Raw genomic sequence first — 20,190 nt, forward strand, 5'->3', positions numbered from 1 at the left:
TAAAAAATCCATGAGAGCTCATCCACATCATGCACTGTGTTTTTATTTTCCTTCCTTCTCCTCCTTTTCCTTTCTTTTTTTTTAAATTTTTTTTCTCCTTTTCCTTTTTGTTTAGCTTCCTTCTTTTATATAGTTATTTCTTTCTAAGAATAGTTTGACCTGTCTCTGAATTTGAGCAAAAATACATAAAAAAGGAAGGAGAACTCACTGGTTATATCTTATATCCATAAAAGGCCATACATTTAGCCTTATCTTGAAACGGTGTTCTATAAATTATCACGTGATACACAGACAGGATTGAAAGCATAATACATTCAGCCTCAACTTTAATTTTTTAATTGTTCACATCGAAAATATGTTTTACTTTTCTGATGAAGTTTAGGAATGCCTTTGTTCTGAGACATCCATCCCCGAAAGGAAATAGCCCAGACCTCACTGAAGCTCTGTGAGACCCTAATGAAAAGCTATTTTCAATACTTCCATTTACAAAAGACTGGACCTTGTGGACACTATCTCTCCATCTACACCTGTCACTTTCACTTCAAGCCTGCCCTTCGTCATCTCACCTGTGGCTCTGCACACACGTAACTGTAACTGGTCCCTCTGCTCTGCTCTTGGGGGGCATAGAAAGATGTACTTGGGGGTGAAAAGATGAGCAGAAGAGGGATATGGGAAGAAAAGGAGTGAAGCTGTACAGTGTGTGTGTGTCTACTAGTGCCCATTTTCTTCCTAGAGACCAGAACTATGAGACTTTTATTTTTGTTTTCTTTCTTTTCTTTTCTTCTCTCTCTCTCTTTTTTCTTTCTTTTTTTCATAGTCGTTTCTCAGAACAGACTTCCTTTAGAGCATGATGCCAAAGTACCCTGCTAAGGTGAACTTATTTTTTTTCTTTAGCACTTTCTGATCAGGATTCCCAACCAATTGTTCCAGGCTGAATTGTCTTTCTCTTCTTTTTATGCTCGGTGGTGAGGACTGGAGGGAAGATTTGAATAGTACAGAATACAGAAGTTAAGTTGTAAACGTTTGCTTTGGTTTTAGGATTCCCATCATATGCTCTGATATAATTTCCAATATCTGATCATTCTCTGAGCATATCAAGATTTTACATTTCTTGCAATACTGACAGAGATGTGTGTATTTATGCTTTAGTGTGTGTGTGTGGCCCACTTTTAGCAGTGGCAATGAGGGAGAAGAAATAATTTCCTAACCTACCTGTTTGAGAATGAGTAAGAGCACCTAACAGTGATCAAGGGATTTTATGGACCATCGGTCAGATATACTAGAGTAAATCACTGTCACTCCCGCCACGGTGGGGAATCATGTCAAATCCAGGGTGATCAAGTCAGGTAACAAAGGCAGGTGTCCCAAGAGAGTCTGCAGTTTATGAAGGTGTCTCATTTGCATTTTCCTCTGACTTTTGGTTGGCCACCCGTCATCACAGAGGCCTAGGAGAGGTGGACGTAGGATAAAAGACAAATGAATGTGTTCCACCCAAGCTCAAGCTGACAAATTCTTAAAAGGGTAATGAATATTTTAAGAACTATTTTCCATCAAGCTGTCTTCACAAGCAGCAGCTACAAAGTTGCTGTTATTATGTGCTGCCACCCGGTGTCCGTTTTGTAGAATGCAAAGAGTTTTCTGCCAAAGGGAGGGCCTGTGGTGGTTTGGGGGATTATTCCCCCCCCTCCCACCTTCACCCCTAAGAGTTTGCTTCAAGGAAGTTTTGTGAAGCGTCTCCCTGGGAGGAGAAGTCCCACTAATTGCATACGTGTAAAGAATTGTCATTCAAATTTAGTCCTTCCCCCCCCCCCCCCCATGATAGTGAACACCTTTTCCCACCTTCAGTGTGTGATCTATTTTTTTTTTTGTCATAACAAGAATTAAATAAATACTTGTACTTCTTGGGCCACAATCTGTTTCCTGAATTGAATCACTTGTCTCGATATCCAACCCTCACCTGATTGTTATCCATAAATTTGTGACGAGCCTGTCCTCCTATGCCCAACACCTCTGACTTGCTGAGGTTAAATAGTTCCTGAGCTATGTCTCTTACTTAGTCCTAAATCTGCCTAATAGTTTGTTTGCTTTCCTTCCGTGTGGAAAAATAGAAAGAACGTCCTTACAGTTTAGACGATGAGATAGTGAGGCATTAGTTGGCCCCCACCAATGGATAAATGGCAAAGTCGGAAAGAAAGGGCCTGCAGCATCCCAAGCCAGGCCACTTCTTGGCCTGGCTACAAGGGGAAAGGCATTTAAGTGCTTATTTGGCCAAAGTTCTTTTAACTTCTTTTCTCAGAGCCTATGGTGAGGCTCTGCATAGATGTGCTCAAGATCCTAAGGGAGAGCTGCTTGCCACTTGCTCTGGGGACAACCGATACAGCAGAGTGAATATGCTCCTCATGGTCTGGGAGACTTGGCTTGAATCCCTATCTACAAGTTCTGGGCTCTTGGGTAGGATGTGGACTCCTTGAGTGTTGGTTTCCTCATCTGTAATATGAGGTACTACCCACTCCCAGTGCCTTGTGTTTCCATGTTTATTGCCTGGATCCCCCTAGTTGAAGGGAAACTCCCTGAGGTCTCTCTTATTTGCCTTTATATATTCAGTCCTTGGAATTGTGACTTGTGTGGTAGATGCTCAATAGATACCGGTGACTGGCTCTGCATTTTTGTTTTCTGTTTCTGTTTTTTAAAGATTTTATTTATGTATTTATTTGGCAGAGAGAGAATGCACAAGCTGGGGGAGCAGTGGGCAGAGGGAGAGGGAGAAGCAGGCTCAATCCCAGGACCCTAGGATCATGATCTGAGCTGAAGGCAGATGCCTAACCAACCAAGCCACCCAGGCACCCCTAACTTTCCTTTTAATTACTCGACATATACAAAATACCAGGTGTGATACCTTGCACAGAGTAGGGACCAATGCATGCAGAATAGCTCAACTTATTGACATATGTCTGAGAGGTCAGAAAGAGCTCTGGAGAAGGCTCAGGTATCAACAGCAGAATTATAAATTGGAAGAAAATATGCTAAACCAGAAGCATTAGATAGTTTTGTTGTTGTTGTTGCTGTTGTTGTTGTTGTTAATGCCAGGGATAACATATCAAAACACTAGAGAACCAAGGAACAGAGAAGGGAATTATAGGAGGTTGGTGCTTTTGTAGTGCTTGTGAGTGAATCACAGCAAACACAGAACAGGAAAAATCTAGAGGCATGGCCCACCTGAAATCTGAGAACCCGTATGCTTTTTTTGCTCAAAAACCTTCAAGGAGCCCCTACTAAATGTCAGATACTATTCTCAGAAGTGGAAAAGCTCAAAAAGTTAGAGATGATGTCCACCTCTTTGGAGGAGACAGGGGAGTAGAAGGACTTTCCCTCCATTCTGAAAACTGCTTCATCCTTGAAAGGTCTATTTTAAAAGTCTCATCAGGGGATGCAGTTGAGCATCCGCCTTCGGCCCAGGGCATGATTCCGGGGTCCTGGGATCAAGTCCTACATCGGGCTCCTTGCATGGAGCCTGCTTCTCCCTCTGCCTGTGTCTCTGCCTCTCTCCCTCTCTGTGTCTCTCATGAATAAATAAATAAAATATTTATAAATAAATAAATAAATAAATAAATAAATAAATAAATAAATATCTCATCAGGAACTGCAAGACCCACCTGTTCTGGGCTAAGCCCTTAAAGTTTGTAGGAGCAACTCATTTCCTGAGTTGTCTCTCAATATACCAGACATAGTCACCAATAAGGATTCAGTTGCATAGAGAAAGCCTTAAAGGTTAAAGTCAGGGCAAAACCTTGCCAATTGATCCTTTCTACAACTCTCTCCAGAGCTGACAATGCCCTCCAAGTGGCTCCCATGTTAGACTAAAGAGGTGAGAAAACTGTCTCACTGGTATCCTAAGAACTACAGACGGCCCAAGAGAAACCCATCAGATAGATGGGGAATGAACCAGACAGATATTGTAGGGAAAATGGTCACGTGCCCAGAGTATCTCATTCACAGAGTCAGGCTGTGACTTAAGTCATAGGTTAAAAGTTGTTTCCATTAAGTGAATTCTCAGCCACTCCTAGACTAGAGGCTTTTGACTCAATTCCTGGTTGTATGATCTTCACTGACTGCAGATGAGTCTGCTCATCACAGACCAGAATAATTTCCCAGCAGAAGAGAAACAGGGGGGCCATCATTAGGAGCACACCCCAGATTCCAGCTTCTTCTGAGGAGCTGAATGGTCCTTTGTGGGACTCCTTTAAATCAGTGCAACTTCCAAGGGAAGTGGAGAGTTTGGAAGTGGCGGGCCTTTGCTCTGTCCTTTCAATTAGCATCGGGTAAAATAGTTTATAAGGGAGCCTCCTTGGCTTCTACCTTGTTACAGGCTGTGCATACGGGCTTTTATAACGTGAGCATTTCAACCAAAACCATAGTGAAATCTGACATCGACAATCTCCTCAGCCAAGATAGTACTGCTTAATCCTATTAAAAAAAAAAGTCAGCATAAATTAGTGAGCAGACTATAGGTTTCAGAGTCAGAGAAAATGTGTTTGACTCTAAATCTAACTGGCCTTAAGTTACCTAAACTCTGTGAACTTCATTTTCTGTATTAGTAAATGGACATTATTGGTATCTTCCTTTTTTTTGTGAAGCTAGACTTCTACTAGGCAATCAAACTGTAGCAGGTACTCAAAATAATATGTGTTAATTTTCATTTTTAAAGAGACAGTGGGAAAAATGAAATTAGGGCATCTAAAATGTCGACAACAGTTTTTCCTCTTCCTTTTGAAGTCAAATTATTTTAAGCAAGTTGGGAAAATCTTCGCTTTTATTCTAACACCATAGAGATGTTGTAATTTATGAAATGAAAATGAAATAGCATTGTATGTAAACTGTCAGAGCGATTCCTATTACGAAGGTTCTGAGACCCGCAGTTCTTAACCCTCTTTGACTTGTTCGTCACATTCACCTAGGGGGGAACATTTCATAGTGGTTCAAAGTTCTAACAAAGAACCATGAGATAATTGAATTTCATGCAAGTTCATTTCTAACCAATTCCAGTTCCAAGTTTAGGGAAGAGTAATGCCAACACGTTCTGTAAACGATCAACATCTGAAACAGATTCAAATCAGAACCATTTATCCAGGGCTTGCTATAGACTGGAAGCAAATAAGGTATAGTATCTCCCTGCCAGGAGATGAAAAATATAGTGGGAAATATAACAGGCAGGTTAAATATGGGTTCCATCAGTCCGAGGGTGTTCCATATTCCCTGATCAAATACTGTCAAAATAAGGGGTAGAGATAAACGATGCCCAGTGTAGACCAGCAGTCCTTTCAATGTTTTTCTTTTCTGTCTCTGGGGTCAGCTAATACTATGACCTGCATAGAGACAAGGCTATGGGCGCCTCAATTCATTTTGCTGCTCCTGGTACCTCAAAAGAGAAGTGGGCCTTAGGGGAAAGGAGGGAAAAGGTCTCTGTGGCTTTCTGTGCTGCTGCTGCTGTTGTTGTTGTTGTTGTATTTCCACCTTTTTCACTATTGGATAGAAAAAGTGACTTCATTTGAAGACAAGTGGGTCCAAGAACATAATGTTCATATTTGCATGTTGGAATATACGTATTGTTTGTTTTGATTCTGTTTATCATGTTGTTGTTGTTTTTTTTAACACAATGATGGGTGGTTAAGAAAGCTTCAGGCATTGAAGAGCAATCCAGTCTTGTTGTAAATATTAACTTTACTGAATCAAAACTGTCCTTTCAATCAAACTCCTAAATTCTAAGAAGCAAGTGGAAATAAGCTACACAGAGATCTTTAATGGCCATTTTTAACATGTTTTTGTGTAGGTTTCTATTGACCTGAATAAAGTCTTTAAACTTTTTCCTACCATTAAAAAAAAAAAAAGTATTTATTTATTCATGAGAGACACAGAAAGCAGAAACACAGGCAGAGGGAGAAGCAGGCTCCCTGCGGGGAGCCTGATACGGGACTTGATCCCAGGACTCTGGGATCACGACATGAGCCAAAGGCAGACACTCAACCACCCAGGTGCCCCTCTACCAATTTTATAAAATGAATTCCGTTATTTTGAAGTGTTAAACCAAAGCCACCTGCAGCAGTAGGATATAATGGTTAGAAACTTAATTAATCTCCTTAATACTGTTTTATCATCTACAAAATGACACTCTTCATGACACAAAGATACACATACAGTTGCTGAAGTAATACATGTTCAATGCAGGAAATTTGATAAACACCAAGAAATTCAAAGGAGAATCGAAAGTTGTGATTTTATCACCTGATTTAACTATTGTTACACCCAGCTTTCTTCTCCCCTGCTGAGTCAGTTCAGTCACTGACTCAGGGAATACGTATGTAGTGTCTCCTTTGTTCAAGGCACTGTGCTAAGCACTTCAGGATACTTCTGCAAGCATGAAATGGTTTTTACCACTTTGAGGATTTATTTTAAGATGGAGAGAGAGGTGAGATATACAAAAATTATTTTTGAACCTATCATAAGTACTGTGTGAGGAAGTCACAGATGGCAGTTTAGGGCAAATATTTGACTTCTGATGAATGAGAATTAATCATCAGAAGGGGCTCAGAGTGGGGAGTACAGTCTCAGATAAATGCACAGTAGGATGTTATAAACTACATATTGTGTTATGGTCTTTCTTAAAACTTTCCCATATCAGTATTCTTTTATAACATAGGTTTTATTATTTCGTTAGAGGAGTTTATTACATGGAATTTATACAACTAATCTTTTAAAATATATTTTAGGTGCACAATTAAGAAATAATGGTGCACTTCATTCTTGTGCACACAGTGTTAACTTATGAGATCACTGCTTTAGGATAAACTTAAACTCATAGAAATGAACTTGTTTAGTCAAATAGGAACACATTTTAAAAGATGTAAAAAAAAAAACCAACATGTTGCCAAATTCACTCCATAAAGATGTGCTCGTGTACTCTCCCACCAAAATTGTATGCGAGAATCCACTTCTCCACCCTTTCAGTAACCCTCGGTATTATTCCTTCTAATTCTTGCCAATTTGATAGGCAAAAGAGGGAAAAATCATTTTACTTTTTAAATTTGCATTTCTGATTTCTACTGAAATTCAACATTAAAAAAATATTTTGGGACTGCCTGGATGCATAGTCGGTTAAGTGCCAACTCTTGAATTCGGCTCAGATCATGTTTCAGGGTCATGAGATTGAGCCCATGTAGGGCTCCATGCTGGGTGTGGAACCTGCTTAAGATTCTCTCTCTCCCTCTCCCTCTGCTCTCTCTCTCTCTGAAAAAAAGAATTTTTTTTTGAACTAGGCAATGACACATTAGCTGGTTAGTTTTTCCAATTCTGAAATATACTGAAACAATGCAGAGAAGTAACAATGAAGGGAGGGGTTCTGATTTCTGTTTTTACTTTGCTAATTTTGGCTTGCTGTGAAAACAGACTGTGGAGTAGGGGCCATGAATACACAAGAATTGGAGTTTTAGTACTTGAAAAAGATTTTCTGAGGCTCTCCAAATGAGAAATGTTTACTATAAATGCCATGATTTTTAAAAATTATAGAATGTCTTTATTATTACCCAAATTCCCTACCACCTATAGATTTTAATAAAGAAGGGACTTTTATGAAGACTAGTTAAAAATACAGTCTCTACGCATTCCAAATGTTGCCTATACAATATCTATGAATGATTTCTTCAAGTGATAATGCTTTTTTTTTTCTCTCTCTCTTTTTTCTTTTCCTAAGGAAAAACTGGTCTACTTCCTGGATTGTTCTTTCTAGTCGAAAAATTGAATTTTACAAAGAATCTAAGCAGCAGGCTCTCTCTAACGTGGTAGGTAGTTCTGTTTCTACTATTATCATCTTCACAGAAATATTATTGAATTAAAAGTTTGGTTTCATCAGAAATCACACTAAAGCCTCCAAGCTACCAACGACTGAATGCAGATGGAGGAAATGACTCAATAAACTTTTAATCAGATGAAGGGAAAATAGAACTTAGTGTCTGTTTTATTAAGTGGTGCATTTGGAGAATAATCACAAAATGAGATGAATGGTGAGCAGCTATCTAGTAATGCGAAGGTAACACTTTAAATTAAGGTGCCATTTATAAATGCTTTATTCTTATTTATGAAATGATCGCTAAATGCAGCTTCTTGCTCAAATAATGTATTATAAAGTATGTTATAAAATGCATTAGTAATAAATGCTTAACGGATGAGACTATGGGAAGCTGTTTTAAAGAATATTATAAGACGTAAATCCTATTAAACCATGTATGTGCATCTTTAATACATGAATTTAAGTTGTTATCTAGCATGCTATAAAGTGCTTCATACATTAATAAATAATAATAAACTGTTTACAAATGGCACCTTAATATAGGGTGTTACCAATGAGGAAACACTCTAAGTTAACAAAGTGATTTTTTATCTTGGTCCGACTGCGCCATTCACTCTATCCAGCTAACCTTTCTGAATATTCCTGAATCCATCTAATGGAGCTAATGGGATTTTGGTATCCTGTAGTTATTAGATAAAGTGAAATTTGTAAAGTTTCTTTATGGTACCTGGAGGGCCTCGCAGTTGCCCCCAGAGATTTGACAGTGACAGTAAGAAGGAGCAATCCCCAGCTCCTTATGGGGGCAATTCAAGCTCCAAACCTTGCTGCCCAAGCCCCAGACCCAGGCCATGTAGGAGCCGGTGGGGAGCACCCTGACACCCTCCTGATTGAGAAGGAGGCCAGGCAGGAACCCACCTGCCATCAGCCTGATGGGCGGCAGGGAAAGGGGTCGCCTGGCAGCAGTTAACCACAATGAACTAATTTGTGTTTGGCAGGTAATAAAACGATGGAAAGTTCTTTGCTTTCCAGCCACTAGTCGTGTTTGCTATGTAATCCTCTTTAAATAGGAAATAGAAAATCGTTTGCTAGGAGATGTTTGTTTGTTTGTTTTTAAATAGAAGAACAAAAGGTAGCATTTGGCTTGTTCCTGATAATTGCAATCGTCTTTATCCCCAAGTGGCTTGCTGATTTTGGAGTCTCGGTGCGGTCCAATCTGTAAACTAATTAAAAATAAATTAAAAATACATCTCAATCCTCTGTATTTTTAATTTAAACTGCCTCAGAAATTTGTTCTAGGCTTTTGTTTTGTTTTTATTTGGGGGCTACAGTAAGGTGGAGATAATCTTTTTAAGAAAAATAAAGTACCCCTGAGGGCCAGGCACAAAACAACTCCCATCCACTCACAGGTCCTTTGTCTTCCCTTTGAATGAGTTCTAAAGGGGGGAAGTCAGGGAAGGGAGGCAAGTGGCTTGCCTGGCAAGTTGGGCTGCTGAGAAGATGATCCTCGTCCTGCTGGGTGAGTAGAATCCACTGGAGCAGCGCTTCTGTGAACGTTCTGGGATACTGGGAGAGATTAGATTCCAAATTCCAGCCTTTTGCTTCATTTTTATTTTATTATTTAAATTAATCTCTTCTTCCCAGTACCAGGAGATACAATTATCAGCCGCTTAATTTTATACAGGTGAAAGCAAACTCTTCTTTTTTTTTTTTTTTTTTTTTACACTGTAGGCAGACCTTTCAAGTTAGCTAACTAATTGCCTGCCTCCAGTCCGACCTTCAGAGTTGTAAATTGACAATAGATTTTACTTTTAGAAGAAAATTCGTTAACGTTTTCTGGCAGGCCCTATTTATTACTTCTGGCCCCGTTTTCAATGCTCTTATGGTTTCTCCCAGGCACTCATCTTCAAAGTGAATTCAGGGCAGGAACTAACTGTGTTTTGTGGTAATGGGGAAGAGAATTACAGATTCATGTTTGTACTGCATGAATTGTCGTGCTAGTCAACTTCTTGGATACATTTCTAACCAAGTATTAAAGGCCTAGTGGGATAGCCCACATTTACCAATTCCAGTCTCCGAGAAACGATACGATGATTGCCAGGCCTTGATTAAAGATGCTGTGGTTTTATTTTGAAAGAGATTTATGCTCAAGTTTCTGTATTTCCCTTGCACCCCCGTACACATGTGCTGGTATTGTTCATGGGGCTTCTGGGAAGAAGTCTGTCCTTTCCTCCAAGGGGTCAGTAGAAACTGACTGAGTGGCACAGAATGTGGTTTGAAGAATAAATGGCATTTTAATCTTTATAGGAATGATCTTTGAATGTTAATGCCATGGTGAGACAAAGCAACAAAGCAGCTAGGAGCAGGGCTTTGAAGTTCAACCACAGGGGACTTCATTCCAGTTTTGCTGCTGAGGAGCTGACACAGTCATTCAACTTCTTTGAGCTTCAGAATACTCATCTGTAAAATGGGCACAGGGCTATCTGCCAAGAGAATCACTCGTGAACCCAGTTACTAAGAAAAAGAATAAATTGTAGCCGCAAATTATTACAGTCCACTCTAATGTGTGCCATTAAAATACATAAATATATCCTATAGTGGTAGTACAGGGCGTATTTAATTGTAACCTACTTTTACAGCATATTAGTTTTGTACTTGAATTGATACAGAAATGTATAGAAGAGGAAATACATTACCTCAAGGAACACCAGCAAGGGGGGGCTCCAAAGAGAGAACTCTGTACCCATAGGCAGCATAAATGTTGTGTCTAAGGACTGAATAATTCTGAAAGCGAAGCTATTGCTCCCTCTGGGGCTCTAGATATAAGCTCTCACAGGAGCAGATACATTCTCCTGGGGCCCTCCTCCTCCACTGGCTCTTACCTGTGACTTTCACATTTAATACTTCATGTCACAAAAGGTACCTGATTGCACCTTCCATGTTTGACTTTCTTCCTGAAACTCTCCCCATTGGCAGCCAAGTCAGATTCCTATCAAAAGCAACCTCCTCTGGGGAATAGACACAGAATCATTTCACTGGTTTGTATGAATTAGAGATTCATAGGCTTTGGGTCCTCAGTGACCTATTCAAGGAAAAAGGATTTACTCATTCTGTTTTCTTTGTTTGATTTTAGTAAGGACATTGAGAGTAACCTACCACTTACTACCACAGCCACTTTCTAACAGGAAGGGCATCTTAATATATATCCCGATGTCAAATCTAGGTAGGATAAGGCCTCAGAATGCAATACAGTCATCTTCACTGAAATGGGAAACTAGTATCCCCCTTCTATGTCTATATGCATTGTCTCTTTTTTTTTTTGTTCACTTCGCCTTGGATCAGAGAAAGTTTGGTCTTTCAAACTATCAGCCAAGTCTTTTCAGTCTTTCAGCCAAGACTGGCTGGCCCTTCTGTGTAAAGGAGCATTCGAAAACCACCGGTGTCACTACATCCAGGTTTCCTGGATTATGAAGGAAAGAATGATGCTCATAGTCTCATAGTTTTTTACATATTCTGATTTGTAATTTACTTTAAATGTTTAAAATATTGTCTTTGGAAATAGTTCAAAAGCCATTTTTAGTAATATGTATAATAGATATGTATATTTTAAAAGTTATGAATCAAACTCCTACGTAACACCATCAAATCAAGATCCTGTCAGCCCTCTAGAAGCTTCATCTCCTGACATTTGTCACTAAATCCTCCAGCTTCTTCCCTTGCCACAGAGTTAAATTGCATTTTATTCATTGTTTTATAACTTTTCATTGTTTCCCCACCTGTATCTGTAGCCCTTAAGAAAATGTAGTTTACTTTGTCTGATTTTGAATTCATATAAATGGAATCACAGTATGTGCTTCTTTTGTTTCTTGCTTCTTTCTTTAAATATGTCATGCTGTTTCTTTTCATTTTTTTTCTTCCATATTTTTTTTGCACTGGTTTAAGTGATACACTTGGTTTCCATTTTGTTAGTGGCTTGCTTAGAATTGCAGCATTGATCAAAGCTTATCAAAACCTAAAAACTTATCAAAGCCTAAAGCTAATCAAATCCTTTACCCTCTTCCAAAATATTACCTTAGAATATTTTTAATCCATATATCCCCTTCTCAGCACATGTGCTATTGTTGTCTGATATTTTAATTCTTTCTTTTTTCTTTTTTCTAAGTTCAATATAATACACACACACACACACACACACACACACACACACACACACATAGATAGATGTGTACCCACAGTTTTATTCTTCCTGCCTGTAATGTTGGGCCTCTTGAAATTGTTTATGACTGTCACTAATATGTTTTAGAAAATTATCTTATTATTATCTTACTATTTTGCTGTTGTCTTTTCAAATGACACTACTTTTATATTTTCTTTAAGCCTGTAGTTAAACCTACATTGTCTTCTTACTTGATTCTCCACATTTTACATTCTTTTAAAAATCTTTTTGTCTTTCTCAACTGTATTCCAAATCATTTCTCTTGATTTATCTTCTAATTCTTAATTCAATCTCTCTTTGAGATAAACATCTATATTTCAATTGTGATTTTCATTTCTAGAGGTTTTTTTTTTTTAATCTGCTACGTCATTTGCAATAGTTGTCTTCTGCAGATATCTTCCAAAGTCCCTTTTATTTTGTTAAAATTAGAAGTTTTGGTTGTTTTATATTGTGTCTTGTGATATAACATCTGAAGTCTACATGTTTCTGCTGCTTCTCACTCTGTTGCTTGGTTTCCTTGTGTGTCTGGTTATTTTTGACTATGTGCTAATCATTTAGTCTTGGGATAAAAACATGTCCTATTCCAGAATATTTTGCACTTTTCTCAGAGTCTGGGACACTCTCGGTGACTGATTAGCTGAATCTAAATGAACAGTTTCAAACTCTCAGATTGTGTATACATAATAGGTGAGCTATAGTTGTGCTACAACTTCTCAGGGATAGAATTATTCTTCAGTGTTCCTTTTCTTTTTTTCTTCTCTCACATTGCTCATCTGCAATGACAATTTTCTTTATAATCCCTTGAGTTGGAGAAAGAGAACAAGTTTATTTATTTATTTTTTATTTTAAATTTTTTTTAAATTTTTATTTATTTATGATAGTCACAGAGAGAGAGAGAGAGAGGCAGAGACACAGGCAGAGGGAGAAGCAGGCTCCATGCACCAGGAGCCCGATGTGGGATTCGATCCCGGGTCTCCAGGATCGTGCCCTGGGCCAAAGGCAAGTGCCAAACCACTGCGCCACCCAGGGATCCCTGAGAACAAGTTTAATATTGGGTCTCCTTTATTCTTTCATAGGACCTCAGGCAGCACCTTTTCCATTATTCTGTGAAGTCAACTGACCAAAGTTCAAATGTATAGTACAAACAAATGCCCTCAGGCAAAGAGCAGTTATATTGATTTGGTAGTCAGCTTTCCTCTCTGTGTTCAGATTCCCATTTCCCAAAAATATTTGCCCTAGCAGTTCCCACTATCTTATCAGGCTTTCAATATTTTTAAGGCAATTTTAAAAAGAAATATTTTATCCAGCACTTTTCATTGTTTTCAGTGGAGAGTTGATCTAAATAGCATAGTTTCTCATTTACAATCTACCTCACTTTCATTTAAATATGCATTTGGTTAATCAAGTTTGTGCTATTTATATAAGCCTTGGTGGGAAAAGACTTCATAAGAATATGTATTGAAATCCTACAATGAACAGCTTGCTCATTAGGGCTACATATAAGGCATAGAGATATAATCAAGATATAGTCTTTGCTTTATATCGTCTTTGCCAAAAAAATAGGGTGAGATGAAATAAGAAACATAAAAGAGTTTTTCTGAGATTTAAAGGAGGGAGAGCTCACATCTGTGAAAGATTTGAATTGGGCCTTGAAGGATGGTTATAATTTCAATATGTGGAGATTTGTGGGCAGGGAATTCCAGTGAATTAAAAAATATGAACGATGACATGAAACTGAGAATGGGCAAGGTCTGTGTGCTAAAAAGAGAAATGAGATTTTTTTTTTTCAGTTTGGTTGGAAGATTAAAAAAAAAAAGAGAGAGATTGAGAAGTGTACCAAGGACTGGAATTTGCCACCAGGGGCAAATCTTTAAGAAGATGTGTCAGCATTCTCTAGATATCTTCACCCTGGAATAAATATCATAGCTGTTTTTTTTAATAAATACATACTGAACAGAATTATAACCCAGGTGTTACATATCTTAAAAGGACAAAGTCGACCATGGAAAAAGGCAAGAGTGAAAGTTGATTATTCCAGGATCATGGTTTTCATCTCATTTAGTCCATGAGAAAAAAGTTTTGCCTCAAATGGCATCTACATAATTTTTGCTTTATCTGTTTAAGGAAGTCCCAAAGAAACAAGAGCTGCCAGTATGGTTTCTCCTCTGAGGCTTGGACTTGGACTCACACCCCTTGCATGTCTCAGATACACTCATCTATTTTAGTGTCACTGAAGTATTTCAATCAGCTACAGCACTTCAAGTACAATTTGCCTCCTAGGTACCTGCTGTGCTTTGTGATTTTAGAGCTTCTACTGATATGGACTGGAACCTGACTCTAACCTTGGGATGTGACAAATATGCATTCTTGGCTTTAAAAAAATGATAGTTTGACTCATGGGGGAGACACTTTGTAATTTAGAGCACTCATTCATTTATTTATTCTACAAAGAATTAACTATTTCTATCAGGTGTCACACAATGTGTTTTTAAGCCCTAGAAATATCAAATGAGTAATATATAGTCTCTACTCTTAAGGCACTTATCTTCTGATAGAGGACACAGAATAATATATAAATTTATTATAAAAATACAAGACTAAAGAAATTATATATATGTCAGGGAACCATAGATCTAGCTACAGGTAATCCTTTCCCAGGGAAACTCTTTTTCCAAGTAATGCTCAACCTACATATCTCTTCATTTGTTCATTCTGAAAAATCACTGGGCATCCTTGATGTTTAAGCCCCTATGCTAGGTGGTGTGAAACATACAAAAATGAATCAGACTTAGATCTTTCCCTTGAGGGTTGAGAAACAAAAGAAAGCATGCACATAAATTGAGTAATTGTAGTGAAAAGGTAAACATTGATATAGTTGCTCCAAAATGGCATGTACAAAGCCATGAGTTAGTTTTATGAAAGCTCAGAAAAGAGAGATGCTTCCAACTGGAAAAGATTCTAAATATGTCTATTGAGGAGGTGACAGTTGGGCATGTTTTTGAAGGATGAATAGGATTTCAAGGCAGGAATGGGATGAAAAGGACATTTATGTAGAAATAAGGGAGTAACCTATGATAAAACATGGGAAATTAATTCCCTGTTCATTATACAGTTATGTATTGATCTTTTGCCTTGCCCATGCACTATGTGCTAATCATTGTTCTTGAAAAGGATTCTCAGAGGTTCCCTAAGGCCTAGGGTAGACGTGCCTTCATCCTAGTTTGTATTTCTTCTACAAGTTGTCTGGATGCACCTACCAGTGAAAGATTGTCTCAAAGTAAGTTGAGGAACAGTACTGTGGAATGGCAAGCACTCCAGTTTGGTTAGAAGGTCCTAGTGGGACCAGCTTATGAAAGACCTTAAACAAGACTGTGACCAGAGATAATGTCATTCTGTAAGCACCCGGGAGCCCTTTGCAACCAAATACTAATGATCCTTAAATTAAGTCAGAGTCAGAGTTTTCAGAGACAGGTTTGAGGAATTAAGATATATGTTTTTTTCAACTTTTAGCACAAAGAAAAGAGGACTTATTAAATGATCTGAGAGACAATTTCTAAAAAAACTGGTGAAACAGAGGAGAGCCATAAGGCCGTGCTCTTACTGACAAAGAAATGGCAAAAAGGGCTAAGTTGTCATCAGTATGGCCCAAGGCACTTAGTGAAACACAGGGCATCTTCTCACTCAGAAAAAACTTTAATATTCTCCTATGTCCTTGACTTTTTCACAGTTATGGTCCTCTCTAATGAAGTCCTAGTGCAGAGAAAGCAAGTGGGCAATTCATCTGAGGAGAACTATAAATATCATATCCCCAGAACATGGGTGTATCAGCACATCAGTGAGCACCAGTAGCAAACTGGGACTTATTTTCATGTGACTCCAGAATATATGTTTGGTGCCATACTTACTAAAATACACATACTGTGGAAAGTTTATTTGTGGTTTAAGAAATTTCTCTTGTCTCCACATCCATCAAAATTCAGACCAAGTGGACCTTACTTTCATCAGTCAGCTGTTTCTGTTATATTTATGCCACAAAGCTCACAAATCCTAGTTAACATAAACCTAGTTTGACATAAATTCAGAAGCATTACAAACATTTTAGGAAATATTTCTCCCCTAAAATTGTATGATTCTGAAACCGGTATGTTCAGTATGGTGCCTACATGTTCACTGCATACATGAAATTTTTTGTGTGGGCAGACGGGAAAGGCTCCTTTTTTTTTTTTTTTTCTTTGCACTGTACTGATAACTTTTATTCAGAGGCAAACAAACACTGGCATATTTTACTTTTAATAACAGAAAACTTTTCCAAGGCATTTAGTGAACTATTAACTTTTTCAAACCACTCATTCAGCCATAACCTTGAAAGCAAAAAAAGAGTAATATAAAGCACCTCATTAAAATAATTTGTTTACTTTTTTAATATTGTTTACTTCAAATGCAACTAATGAACACAAGCATTAATTAAATAATGCAATACATCTAATGCTCATTTGCTGTAGTATGGCTTTAATAACAAAATGGACTTATTTATGGGAGCAAAATGATGTGATTTAGCAAAAAGATGAAAATAGTTTCAATCAGAAAGCTATTCATGAATTATTGAGTATTCTGTGCAAAATGAATATGGAATTATTTTATCTTTGTAAAGTGAGTATTGAGCCCTTATTCAGATCCCTGCTTAAAATGATCATAAACATTGGAGGGGCAAACAATAGATCTACCAAACTTAGCCTAATGAAGGCATCTTAAATTTCTGCTTAATATTTTAATTCTCCTAATGATAGTGCTCTGACAAAGTCAGCATGGTTAACATCAGGGTAATTTCTAGTATAGCCACAGACTACACTATCATATGGCCTCATCAGATCTTTAAAAATCAGGAAAAAAAATGATAGTCCAAAATCTGGAGGATGATGGGTGGAAGTAGAAAGAAAAAAAAAAAAGAAATTGAATTCTAGTGTTTTATTAGCATAAACATTGTAAGGAAAAAAATGAAATCAAGTGATCAATATTACTATAAATGAAGCCATGTTCTCTGGTTATAATTCTCTCAAGATTTAGCCATTAACCACAATAAATTCTGTATCTTACATAATTTTTAATAACCACAAAAATCTATGAAATTGATAGGATGCTTTATAAATGGATAATAGCTTACTGTCCAATAAACCTCACCTTAGGCTCTCTCAGAAAACTATTTTAATTATGAAGTTTGACTCTCTGTGGTTTATCATATTGGTCAATGTAATGCATCTGATTTAGAGCTTGGATTTCTCTAAGATAAAATAGACTTTTACTCTACATTGCATTTTGAGGTTAACTGAATATATGTATTTGGTCTTTCTTAAGAATTCACTACTGAGTTGGAATGCTCTGGGAAGCAGTATATCACATCAGGTAGGATAAGTCAGACCACCTGGGCTGAGAATCCCAGGTTCACATTTTATTTGTTGCTATAATCTTTGGATATTTCAACTGCAGTGTTGAGGTTAATAGGAATATCTACCTCAGATGGTTATTGTAAGATTACGTGAGACAACTCATATGGCACGCCTGGCACATAGCAATGATAAACACTAATTATATTTATTATTATTGTTGTTGCTACTACATAGAACAATAGGGCATAGTGGTTAAGGGAAAAGTCATTGGAACCCAATAAAATTGGATTCAAATATCCAAATTGCCACTTACTACCAGTTTATTTAAAATCCCTGTCTTCATTTTTCTTAATATAAAGACTTCAGTCAGGGGAACACTCCCTGCTCTCCAAATACAATCCAAAATTTCTACAGAGCTTCATTTCTTACTCATACTACAGTCAGAAACAGGTATTTCTGGTCAGTTTTCTACTACATGGTCCTTCTCTCATCATTTGGTTCTGCAAACTCTTCCTAGTGGCAGGAGAGGGAAAGGTAGAGAGAAGATTAGAAGGTCTGTAAACTCTTTAAAGCCACAAGCCCAGAAGTCCTTGTGCTCACAGTCCACTGATGACAGTGGGTAATGCGGCCACATGTTGATACAATGGGTGCTGGGGAAAAAATGGAGTCTCGGGTTGGTGAGCTGCTTCCCTGTAACAACACACATTTGGAGTAGCACTATCCATCTAGGCCACAAGGATCAATGGTCTCAGCCCTGATTCTCCAGAGAGCAATGCCTGGATTAAGTGTCCATCCTTGTTTGGGAGGCATGAATCCAGGATGTAAAGAGTGGCAGGGAATGATAGGAAGGGGTGGGGGAGTGGTGCCATCAAGCAGGCTGCTACTCTCCAGTGTACCTCAAAGGGACACAGAAAATCACTGGGCAGCTGCATCTCTTGACTTAGAAAGAAGCTGCAGGTAGGCTGTTTGGAGAAAGGATGAGACAGTCTCTGGAAGGAACGGAGGGATGGAGGAGAAGGAATTTATCTGCCATGTTTCTTCCCATTTCCTGCTTCCTTTTGGCTAACATTCACCATCCAGAGTCTTCGCTGCCTGCATCATATGGACCCTGGGCACACTCTTGGATGGCTACTCCAAGAAAGCCAGATCCCCTACCCAGTAAAGTGGCATTTTATACAAATCTGGAAGTGGATGAGAAGCCAAAAGCCTTTCTGTACTCTGGCAGCCAGGAAGGAGGGCCTCGCATTTCAAGAAGGTGACTAGTCAATCCTCAGGAAGTGGAACCAAATGGGTTCAAGCAGGCTGATTATCTGCAGGGACAGCTGAGGTAGACTGATGGGATGAGGGTCTAGGCAAGGACTCTGAGGGAGCAGCATGTGTCCAAGATAGTCACCTTGCAAAATTAAATAGTTTTTTACATAATGCAAATATAAGACACTACCAACATGCAACAGAAGTGGACTAAATAGAAACTATTGTGTTTATGCTGGCAAGACTTGGATTCAGAACTAAAGATATCTTGCATTTCTTGAAAAGGAGAGAATACTTATTCCTCAAAAAACAAACAAAACATAACATTCTAGTGCCCAAAGTCACCAACAGAGGTTTGCTTTTCTGAAAATCTGCTTTGATTTGGTCTTGTATATACTGAGAAATTTCACTGTAGAAACAATTTCAGTTATTATTAACATCATTTATATTCATATACATAAAACCCACATCTTACAATCCAAGTATCGTCTTCTATGTTGACAGCAGCCATACTTTAGACATTAATAAGATCAGGTATCTATTCAGCACTCTTTCCTAAATCATTTTGCCCAAATGAGAATTTATAAGTGAGTTTTATCCTCCTCCATGAATGATTTTCCAGAATCAAAACCAGTTATGTGATAAAACTTAATTCCTCTAAACAGATTTTGTGTTTCATGTTTCAAACTGATAAGGACAATCTGAGTTTATATTCTGGAATAGCAATTAATCCAAAGTAAAAAATGGAAGCTAATAACCTGTTTCATAAAATCCGAGCCTTGCTTTGTTTTTGTTTTTGTTGTTTTTGTTTTTGGTTTTTTTGTAACCCCATCTAGTGATAGGGGTAGGATAATGAGCAGTCTGGTGATTTGTTGCCTACACACATGCCCAATCTTCCTCATGGAAAATGCCATCAAGCAAAAGAGCATCTGGCCTTTGATATTTTCTTAATGTGCATTAAAGGGCCTCAAATTTCCCATAAAAAATGGAAAACTTAATCCCAAAGGTTTAATCTGAGTCAGAGAAAAATATAGAGAGGATACCCTGTCAGCTATTATTGGGGAATAGGAAAGACAGACTAAAAGAAGAATAAAAATCAAAAGTGGACAAGACCCAGGATCAATTTTTAATGACTTCACATTGCCCTAACAAAGAGGCTTTTATATTTTATTGTCCAGAAGCAGTAACTTTTAATTCTATTTAAATATTTTAAAATCAGTCATTTATATTTTAAGTTTACCCCAGAAGAGATACAAGTACACTCTTAGATTTAAATCCAAATTTAGTCAATTTTTAAAAAATACATTTTTATAATGATGTACAATATGATCCATTGGCATCATGTAGTTCATTAGCAGACTTTTTCTTGTGTTTTATAGCTGTAGAATCAGAAATATGTTTTCTATTAAAGGATTCTTTAATTTCAGCCTTCTTGAATAAAATCTTGATTGTCTTCCAAATAAATTTGACAACTTTTCTGAAAAACTTGTTCCAATGTTTGA

At 37.8% G+C, this 20,190-nt stretch overlaps 1 protein-coding gene across 1 annotated transcript in view; it reads left to right on the top strand.

The window, feature by feature from the left end:
- The window catches only part of ARHGAP15 (Rho GTPase activating protein 15), a 610,515-nt gene that overhangs the window by 99,245 nt on the left and 491,080 nt on the right, over nt 1–20,190 (top strand). Inside the window, exon 5 of the mRNA XM_041739999.1 lies at nt 7,745–7,832. Within this exon, the coding sequence (XP_041595933.1) occupies nt 7,745–7,832 (88 nt within the window). The remainder of the gene's footprint in view (nt 1–7,744; nt 7,833–20,190) is intronic.

The sequence above is a fragment of the Vulpes lagopus genome, chromosome 24, assembly GCF_018345385.1.
Source record: "Vulpes lagopus strain Blue_001 chromosome 24, ASM1834538v1, whole genome shotgun sequence".
Lineage (NCBI taxonomy): Eukaryota > Metazoa > Chordata > Mammalia > Carnivora > Canidae > Vulpes > Vulpes lagopus.